Source organism: Alosa alosa, chromosome 2 (assembly GCF_017589495.1).
Source record: "Alosa alosa isolate M-15738 ecotype Scorff River chromosome 2, AALO_Geno_1.1, whole genome shotgun sequence".
In the NCBI taxonomy this organism is placed as follows: domain Eukaryota; kingdom Metazoa; phylum Chordata; class Actinopteri; order Clupeiformes; family Clupeidae; genus Alosa; species Alosa alosa.
Window position 1 is genome coordinate 8,133,514 of NC_063190.1, and position 11,341 is coordinate 8,144,854.

The 11,341-nt window shown below is 41.6% G+C and overlaps 1 protein-coding gene across 1 annotated transcript; it reads left to right on the forward strand.

The window, feature by feature from the left end:
* The first annotated feature begins 273 nt into the window (after positions 1-273).
* ca4a (carbonic anhydrase IV a) lies at positions 274-10,060 on the forward strand. The gene is made up of 8 exons (XM_048266040.1): positions 274-401; positions 4,256-4,300; positions 6,023-6,187; positions 6,598-6,743; positions 8,063-8,155; positions 8,268-8,334; positions 8,431-8,597; positions 9,333-10,060. The coding sequence occupies exons 1-8, from the start codon at positions 341-343 to the stop codon at positions 9,510-9,512; spliced, it is 924 nt and encodes a 307-aa protein (XP_048121997.1). The 5' UTR covers positions 274-340; the 3' UTR covers positions 9,513-10,060.
* Positions 10,061-11,341: the final 1,281 nt, after the last annotated feature.

Genomic DNA, 11,341 nt, shown 5'->3' on the forward strand with positions numbered 1-11,341 from the left:
CATGTGGTATTAGAAAGGTAACCTGTTCTATGCAAAGCACTAGGAACACCTACACTTCTAAACTATTATTCAATAAGGACAACGTCTCAAATTGTGTATGCTATAAATTCATGCGTAATCAAAATGTTATCATAAAATCTCTGAGCACAGCGGGCATTTGACAGCTTTGAAAGGACGCTATGGGTGGTGATGAGTATTTGAGGTGCGTTTCTAGGGGGAGGGGCCACCCTTTTTTCCCTGTCCTGATAGATAAGTATTAGACCCCCTTGAAAAAGTGATCACATTCTATACACAACCCATAGCCTACCTTTGCCTTGTTTGGTGAAGAAGGGAATTCAAGATGCAGTCCCTAATTTCATCTTTTTTCATGGCATTATTTTTTGAAATGAGCTATGGTGGAGGTAAGTTTATTGCATATATTTATATCAACATCTCACAGATGTGTCTGTATGCATTCATTAACATTTATGCTATAGTTATCAAGGAATATGACATTTCAAAGCAGATTCGTTTGTGGCTACTTATGAGCAGTGTCAATAGTTTGCCATCTTCACATTAGTATTTTAATTAATTGAACCATTAAGATTTCCCATTCTCTATTGTTCTATGATTACAGTCAAATTGAAACCTGTTAGCTGATTAAAGGCTACTTTCTGAAGTGTTTTGTAGACATTCAATTGTATATTTCATAATGTGCAAATGCACACAAAAACTAAAGAAAATGCTTTTATACTTTTGAAATACATGTCTTTATCAAAAGTAGGCTATATCTCCAAACTTGCATCGACAGAATGTCAACAGTCGATAAACGTGATATCTGACGCAGAGACTAGATAGGCTACATAGGCAGGGATATACCTACGCAGTATTTTCTTATTTTGCAGTTACGACTGGATGAAATAGCAGAATATGCCACTTCAGAGTTTAGTAACATGTATCACAATGTTTTAGGCTACATGTTATTAGACCGCTGAACATAAACACCTTATGAAGTACCTAAAGTCCTGGTACCATCTCTATCGTGGAAAATGTTGTAACGCTCGTATTTTAGCCACCTCTAATAGTCAGAATTCACATGCATTTCTCCCAGTCCAAGACGTCAAGAATATTAGCAATGTTGATCTAATGAGACATATTCCCCACGTCACTTGTTTCCAAGGACACCTAAATGTCACAATAAACATGCTGTGTCATATCAGTCAAAGAAAGGAAAATTCGATCCCAAACATATTAAAATAATAATAGATGCTTCATCTAAGAACAATACAATATTTTATAGAACACTATACCGATTTCCCATTGCTCTTCACTCGAATCATATAATGACTTGAATTCGTGTTCATTCATTCCCCGCTGTGCACCTGCACTCCCTCTTTTGGTGGATTTCTGTACGAGCCAATGAGACAGATTTGCGTGTTGGCAACAGCGGAGCGCAGGAACCTAGCTTACTCCATAGCGCAGCGTGATAACGGCGCCGGTGAAATGCACACTGGCAGCGGACACAAATCATATCCATTCATTGTTGCATTTATTCAGCCATTATTGATTTGCTGCGGTACAAAAAAAAACGTTTACTCCGGTTCCCTACGGCTGTTGTGACAAAAGCGACAAGTGAAATTACAAAAGTTTTGAAAGGAGATTTGTTCCCTTTTCTTATATATGTGTGATCTCGTTCCTGAACAAAACTGAGATATTTCGGTTACATAGGTAGACGGAATGAATAGGCACGCAACAGTCACTCGGCACCCCTGCAGTCACTATCCCTAAATTCATAGACAAAATACGCTAACTGCACTGTCACTTTCTTGCGACCACAAGGGTATATAATGTCGCAGTGGTAACAAATCTCTCCACAATATCGACTAGATTCTCATATGGCTACAAGAGCGCAAGGAGAGAAATATGGCATAATGATGACTCCCAAAACTAAACGTGTCTGGCGGGTATAGGTAGCCATTCTCTTCTAGCCATATAACGCACACGATCAATGTATATAGCCAGACTTGTTTTGTCTGCTGGCCCCAGTTTAGCATATTGTATAATGTATATTTTTTGTTTAAACACGTGCAGGAGCGCGAACGCCTTGATCCCTCTGAATTGAGCTGAGGGAGAGCTCTACCTCACAGAGACCGTCTATAATTATTTTCTGAACTAGACGAAGTGCAGATAAGAATGTTTATTTTCTTATCTTTGTCCTTTGCTTTTCTTTGTCGGTTTCCTACTTCTTGGTCATTCAAATGGTTCCTCGTGGGATTTCGCTCTGTACTATTGAGACCCATTGTTCAGTGTTACTTTGCTCGCGGTTCAGCTAGAGATCAAAGTGAAACAGCTTTAGCAGACAGTGAATAACTGAATAATGTCACGGAGTGAATAGGGAACAAATTTGACAAATTTCCAACTGGCTCATTCCCATTGCATTGAAATGCTATTTTTCTAACAATATACTTCTAACAGAAATGCCATCAGTGTTGGGTAAGAGATAAGTCTCAATATTTCATTTGAATCAGTTGGTTGGTTGGTTGGGTAGCGTTTAAGGACATCTCATATGTGAGGATGCATTCAGATGTGATAGCAAATCTAGAAACTTCTTAAGGTATGTGACCAAAGAGGCTGAAAAACGGTTGAGGATGGATAAGGCCAAGGATGAACTTTTGTAAACGCCTTAACACACCCATATATCCCCATCTTGTTGAGGACATAGCATAACGGATTTCACATACCGCACACTATGGTAGGAGTGGCTCCACTGGGCTCTCTGTCTGTCTGTCTGCCTGTCTATTGTGAAAAGAATGGCAGGTCAGGTATAGGTTTTGTGCAGATTATATAGCTTCACAGAGGGAAAACACAGTAAGTTTAAGTGTAAACACTTGTTTCATGTCATTCTTGTCCCTCCATAGTCATATTTAACAACAAGCAAAATTATTGAACTACGCTGTTCACTTTTGCACTACCACCATTGCACACACGCTACCATAGCACCTTATATATATATATATATATATATATATATATATATATATATATAATTCATAGGACTTACCTATGCCATGACACCAGAGGAAATTCTAAGCTTGTGTCTGCTACTAAAATGTGTGTGTGTGTATGTGTGAGGGGGGTGCTCTACCCCTCTTTTTCAATGGCATATGTTTTTCATAAATAGTCTTTTTCTGAGATAGGAACGTTGGTGCAAAAAAAAATGAAATTTGGAACTTTGTGAAATATTATCACGCGCAAACAAACCATCAGAATACGACCCCTAGAGTAGAAGAGGGGGTGAGCTGTGTATACATTGAGATAACGCAGTAAGATAAAGTCACTGCCCACAACTTGTGTGTCTTGCGTGAGATGCTAAAACAATGGGATGAATTCCTGTGTATTTGGGCACTTTGTATGGCCGGGGATAACAGTTGACTTTTGGGCAAAGTGGAAACAATTCCTTGTTTGCAAAAGGGAAAACAAAATAAATATTGATTACATATTTGAAAAATATGATTGAAATCTAAAAAAAATAATAACAAAAGTGGTTAAACTTCCAGCGGAAATAAGTCAAGAGTCCTTCCTATGTCCCGGAAATGTGTTTTCCCAAATTCAATTGTTTTAATTGTTTTTCTTTGACAAGTATTGAGTATGATTATTGTCATTCAGTCATTGTAACTAGATAAACCCTCTGATAGTTGTGGGAGAGTAATTTTAGGAACGTTTGGGTGGGTGTGTTCTTCATATCTGTTCTATGTTGCATTTTTGGCTTCATGTTGTTCTAAACCCAATTGAACAAGTCATCAATATCATCAATGACTTGCCAACAAAAAAATGTCAGATTTTGAATAGCTGTCAAATTCTCATATGAAATCTCATTTTTGAGCCACGTGCAAATGAAAAGATGATTAATTAGAACTATCAGATAACCCATTGTAAATTTGTTTTAGGAACTTTTCAATGGATGTGTTCTTCACTGTTGTTGTTCTTCATGCTGCAATTTTGGCTTGGAGCCTCATGTTGTTCCAAACGCATTTGGATACGTCATCAGTGTCATCAGTGACTTACATTCTTTAAAGAGGATTTTGGGAAAGCATTCTGTTAAACTTCAATAGCTGTCAAATTCTCATATCATTTTAAGCTGTCAATGAAAAGATGATTAATGAGACAGCATGACCAAGATCCTGGAATCCAACAGCTCTGATTGTCAATGATAGATTGAGATTGTATTGAATCCCCTACTGTATATTAATAGACTTGTGTTTTTCTCTCTCTCAAGATTGGTGCTACCAAAGTCAATCACCTTGTGAGACGCATTGTAAGGGTGAGTTCAGCTGTCCTAGTTTGTATTTAGAAATAGGACTTTTGCAAGTTATTAGAAATTGAACACAAACACAAATACAACTAGATGTACCGCAGAGCGGTACAAAATATGACCGCCGCCCAGTCCAGCACATTTTTTCCACAAAAAGAAATCACGCTGAAAGGCCTATATGATTCTAACTGTCTCACTAAATTGCATTATCCACACTCAATTCTCACTGGTATCTGCTAGACAACAAGTACCAAAACATAGATTTCACATGTAAAATTCATTTTATACAACCCGACCTCCATCTTGCCTGTTCATAATTCTAAGAAATTCTTGATTTTTTGTGTTATGTTTATGTTATGTGTGTGGGTGTGTGTGTGTGTGAGTGTGTGTGTGTGTATGTGTGTGTGTGTGTGTGTGTGTGTGTGTGTGCGTGCTTGTGTGTGTGCCTGCGTATGTGCCTGTGCATGCAAGCGTACATATGTCTACTGTGTGAGTATGTGTCATACGTATGATTACTGTAAATGTATGTGTGTGTGTGTGTGTATCTGTTTGTGCACATGTGTGCACATGAAATGGGTTAACATGATCCCTGGGGGCAAACATACGGAAAAAAATGGTCATCCTAGGCCCTACAGTTCTCAAGATATTCACAGAGAACTGTGTCTGCCCTACCCTCCTTTCGGGGGGTCCAGTCCAGCAGGGTGGCTACAGATCACAACGAAAAATGACGGTTCCATGCTATCCATGTGGGGGTACATGCCCACCAAGTTTTGTGTACCCTGGTCTTTCAGTGTCCCGGGAATCCTTGTTGGTGTACGTCACTAAATGTACACATAAATTATTTTATTGTAAGGCCCTCCATGAACGAAAGTACACAAAACTTGGCATGCATTCGGAGGGTGTCATAATGATCCTACACTTTTAATTTCGTGCAGTTTTGACCTTGTCAGCCAGAGATATTGTGATGAAAACACCTAATTTTTTGTTTTTTAATTTTTAACTAGGTGGCGCTATACATGAAATAAGTGGTAATGGGATGGGTTGACATGCCCCCTTAAGACCAACATACATAAAAAAGGTGGACCTCCTAAGCCCTACGGTTCTCGAGATATTCACAGAAAACTGTCTCTGGCCACCTACAGGCCAGTTGGTGTATAGTAACATAAATTAATTTATTGTGTGGCCCCCCATGAACGGAATTCCACAAAACTTGGCGTGCATACAGAGGGTGTCATAATGATCCTACACTTCCAATTTCGTGCAGTTTTGACTATGTTAGGTCACAGATACCTTCAATTACAACACCTCATTTTTACTTTTTTGTGTTTAACTAGGTGGGCTTATACATGAAATGAGTGGTTATGGAATGGGTTGACATGGCCCCTTGAGATCAACATACAAAAAAAAACGGTCCTCCTAAACCCTACGGTTTTTGAGATATTCACAGAAAACTGTGTCTGCCCTACCCTCCTTTCGGGGGGTCCAGTCCAGCGGGGGGGCTACAGATCAAAACGAAAAACGATGGTTCCATGCTATCCATGTGGGGTTACATGCCCACCAAGTTTCGTGGTACCCGGTCTTTCAGTGTCTCGGGAATCATTGACGGAAATTTGGGCAAAAAAAAAAAAAAAAAAATCTGACTAAACCTGCACGGCGGTCATAATTACCTACTCTGTATGCTCCCACCTGTTTAGTCCAACTAACCCTAGGCTATATTTGTTACTCCTGAAGGACCCCTTGAGTGGCATGAGGTCAATCCAGAGTGTGGACGCCAGAGGCAGTCTCCCATTAACATTGTGACCAAGAAGACCCTGCCTGATGAACGCCTCACGCCCTTTGAGTTCAAGGGCTACGAGCACGCCTTCAAACCCACCCTCAAAAACAATGGCCACTCTGGTGAGCACTGTTTTCTTTGCTTTATCCTGGGATAACTCTCTGGAATTCTCCTGTCACCCTATCTCTGTATGCATAAGGTGTGCACGAGGTATGTCCCTTTGTTGTCACTGGAAAATATATGATCTTCGCAACCTATGTAGCCTACATCCTAGCCTAATGGAAAGACAAACTTGAACTTACTGTAGCACTACTGCCAGGGGTGACCTTGAGGATGGGAATGTCCTGCTAGATAATGCGGTGACATCACATCCTGCTGGGCAGCTCAAGGTCAAGCTCTAGACATCACTCAAGACTTTCACCTTCAATTCAAAGTTCTATCTTTAAAATCATTAGAAGTCCATCTGAAAAACATCTGAGGTCATCATAATATCACCATGACACCATGGGTTTGATTGTGTTTACACCTGCAGTGAAGGTGGAGATCAAGCATGAGGCAAATGTGCGTGGAGGAGACTTGGATGGGGTCTACAAGGCTGTCCAGTTCCATCTGCACTGGGGCAAGAATGGCGGGCCGGGGTCAGAGCACACAGTGGATGGGGAGCAGTACCCTATGGAGGTGAGTTAAAGCAGGGCCGTAGTCACCATAGACATTGAGGGGGACGTGTCCCCCCCAATATTCAAATATGACCAAAATGCCCCCAATATACGGACATAGAAAAATAAATAAAGAAAAAAGGAAAAAAAAGAAAACCAACAACCACCACCATCTGAAATGTAATCAAACATAAATAACGCACAAATTAGTGACCTACAGTAGTGATGGTTCCAGAGTAGCCTACACCCCTGAGTGGTTTGACCTGGTGGTTTTTTCTGTTTTTCTAGGGTGACCTGATTGTGTCCTCAAGAGAAAACACTGCCTTAAAAGGCTATTTTGAACTTATTTGTGAACGACAGAGAAAAACCCAATGCAATTTCGCTGTAAACACGTTTGAGGCTCTAGAATAACAAAATTCTGGACGATTTGTAAGGTCTCAAAGAGGACATGTCCTGGAAAAAGAGCACATCTGGTCACCCTAGTTTTTCGTTAGTGGCGTGCGCTCAAAAGCTTCCATTTGCTGCACCCTACCAAAGATCCTTGACTACTGTACTAGCTCCGCTTTAACCCTCTCTGATCCTACTGCGGTGAGGTAGGGCTGGCAACAATATCGCAAAAGCTCACAATTCTCACAAAACTTGTTAAAAAGGTGTAGCACAGGCTAAGGAAATCCCATACATTTTTGGAGCCGGTCAGACTCAATGGGAACTTTGAAACATTTTCCATATTGTAACCTATTCTCGCAATGATAGCGAAAGTGAAAAGTTTTATTTTAAATGATTCATTTCTTTCACATGTCTTACAACATAAATAATGCATTCATATGCTAGTACTAATGCCAGGAATGACCCTGTTTATAGGCCTCTTAGAAATGGTTGTTGCATCTTGCATATTATTTAGATGTGCACTCAATTGTGCATCCATGCAGGCAAAACGTAGGAATCAAATGTGGTGAAGGCACACAAGTTGGAAAAAACGTCGTAACAACTTGTTTGTGATTTTTAATAATATTTTTTGCATGGCCCTCAGACCCCACCACAGATTTGGTCCCCCCAATGTTGACATCATGACTACGGCCTTGAGTTAAAGCCAAGTCGAGGCACACTACAGTACGTGCTTGGATATGTTTTAAATAAGATGTCAAATCTCACAACGGTAATGGATGGTATGAAAGTCCCGTTTCATTGTAGATAGGAGAGGCATGGAGTCCTCCAAAGTGCTTACACTCATCCAATCGTCCCATATTTGTCTACTTTGACTGCAATGATACTATGGTATATAGTCGGCGCAGTTGTGCTGGATTTGTGTCTAATGATTCTCCTTCCTGTTTGTATCTGTAGCTGCATATTGTTCACATGAAGGAGAAATACAGCTCTCTTGGCGATGCCCTGAAGGACCCCAGTGGTGTAGCAGTTCTTGGGTTCTTCTACGAGGTCAGTCTGCAAAACGAATATAAATATATGATACAGTACTTTTGCGTTATAAGATATAGCTAATGGATTTAGGATGTTATATTAAACACATTTTTTCTTTTTCTTATGCCAGCCGTCAACAGCTGTCAATAGAAATTATGAACCTTTCATATCAACTCTGGGAAGCGTCGTTAACAAAGGTGAATATAAATGCACTTACAGTAAACTCAGCTCTTAAATGAAAAAAGTCTATCACAAGCCAGAGAAACGACATTGACATTTTCGTCTGCCTGCAGATGCCGTAGCAGAATTCCCACATTCCGTTTCCCTACATCAGCTCATCCTCAACGAGGTCAACATGACCAGCTACTACCGCTACTTGGGCTCTCTCACCACCCCGGGCTGTACAGAGGCTGTGGTCTGGACTGTGTTTGAGCATGCCATCCCTCTTGCCAAGAGCCAGGTACGGCACACTCACACCACCAGCAGAAAAAAAGTGATCACATGCAGAACAGCAGAGCACGGCCTGGGCAGGCAGGAGACCTTAGTAATGCACAATACATGAAGCATATCTCTTAGGGCAGACAGCACACCAAGTTTCCCACCCGCACGTCCACCTGCGCAAGTCCTACTGGTTAGTACAGTGTTAGTTCAGATATTTGAAAGACATTACACTGATTGTGTTTAAGCAATCCTGCCTGTGTGAGTCCTGACTGTGTGAGAGGCCGGTCTCTTATGTTTTTCTGCTCTCAGATTCTCACAGTCAATGGGCCCTGTAGATTTACTGATCTCATTCCCTTGGTCGTTCCACTGTCTGAGTTCAAATGAAAGGGGACAGGTGTTTTTATGTAATGTCCCCCCGGACTCTGGAGCAGTTATTTATTGGGACTGTTCCCCAGTTTCAGCTTTTAAAACTGCTCATAAAACGTATTTTTATGAAACTGCATACATCACATATTGAGTGTTTATGGGTTTCTTCTAATGTGTCCTTTTATTGCTTGTATTATGCTCACATATCATTTTATTTCATTGTTTTATTTATTTTAACATCAGTTGATCATCATTTGCAAATTATATCATATGTTTCTTTCATTATTCTTTATTATGATGTTGTTGTTATTGTTGTGTGTATTTTTAATTCTCACATAAAGTTTTATAACCTGACTGTTCAACAACACTTCTGTTTATCCCCTCACAGCTCAGTGAATTCTCCAGACTAAAGTTCGACGGTGGGAAAAGCATGGTCGACACATTCCGGCCGGTGCAGCCACTCAACGGACGGCTGGTGTACCGATCGGGCAGCGCTACCGTTCTGTCCAGCGCCGCCCTCCTGGTGGGTGCTGTGGTCATGGCCCTCCGCCTGTCTCACCCCAACTAAGGGGGGGAGGGGGGTTGAGGTTCCAACCAGGGCGCACCGTATCCACGCATGAACACAATGAGTTCTTACCAAGTCTCCCAAACCAAGTAACCAAAACCAGTGAAGCAATCAAAAACACTACAACCCCACCACCTCCCCCCCTCTCTGAAAATTAGCACATCTCCGCGTTCCTAAGTGATTTGCGAGCCATAGGCCCCTTGCAGATTAATAACAAGTCAATTAGATGAAGCCCAAGTGGCTGTTAGATAACACCCCCCAACCCCCACCCCCACCACACCAACCGTTCAGGTGGGCACGTGCAGGAGAAGCTGCCGCTCACTTACGTCAGACCTACGGGCTTTGCATGGCTTGAATGGAAAGAGTGAAAAGCTCATCGCTATCAATAGGCGCGCTCTTAAACCCTTTCCAGTTCTGGCTCCAGGCATTTGGGAAAAGGGGGACGAGAATGCATGACCTCGCTCGTACACTGCCAAGTATGCACAAACACACAAATACACATACACTCACTCACACACACACACACACAGGGAGAGACAGAGAGAGAAACAGACAGAGAGAGAGAGAGGCAGATGCACAAATACACACACAAACACATACGTACACATACATACACACAAACACAGTAACACACAAAGCAAGGGAGAAACCACACAGACACACACATGCAGAGAGAGAGAGAGAGAAGTACACACACACACACATACACACACACACACAGACACACACACATACACACACACACACACACTAAACGGAGCCGTCAACATAGCCATTCCCGAGCTACAGCCTGGGGGGGGGGCTAAATTTGGGTCGGATCACCTCGCGGCGTGAATCACCGGGCACACAAGGGCGCAGGCTGTGCGACACATGAGGAACGCTTCCACGCCGTTCTGAGCCGAGTTGCAGAGCTGCCTCCCGTGTCACCCGCAGGACTTTCAGGAGGTGATGATGCAGAGCTGGGGGTTGTGAGTCCATCTAACACCTCTCATGCACCCCCATACACACACACACACACACACACACACACACACACACACACAATCTGCTGAAAATAGATCAGACGTTCACACATGACACGTATTAACGCTTAATGTTATGAGAGGATTCCTAAAAAGGCAGGTTTCTTACTGAACAACAAATAACAAAAAGGGAGGGGAGCGTTCAGAACTGAAACGATACAAGGTGAGAGATAGTTCCATAAGCAGATGAGTGAAAAACTGGAATTTAGGCCTTCAAGTCATTTAGCATACCCTTCAGTTGAGTGCCCAAGAGTGCCCATGAACATAGCCGTGCTGAACCAATGTTGTGATAACAGTGAGATTCCGTAATAAGTGTTTCTTAGGGAGTCTTTGCATGTTTTGCCAGGTGTTCTGTCCTGTTATGAAGGAAATGGGTAGACATTTGCGACTGATATGACCATGTTATGTTCAGAACAAACTCCACCAGGTGCTTTCTGTTTGTCCATCTTGTCCATACACTACATTTCCCCATGTTTGAGAACACATGAATTGTGTTTATGACTTGCTTAACAGGGTCTCGGATGCACTGAATGCTACTTACTGTGAATCTATACCCTATTTGAGTTTATCTTGTCAGTATAGAGGGCTTCTAATGTATTCAGGTGTGATATGATATACTGTATGTGGATATTATTATTTTGTCAAAATGACAAGATTAATGTGCGGACCAAACAAGGATCATGTACGCTATCCATTGTTAACGCACCTCGTTATTTTTTATATTGAGTCATTTGCACACCTTTATGTATTTATGTATGTCTATAATAACATGAAGAAGGACACTGTTTTGTTATTTGTATTGATGTGTGT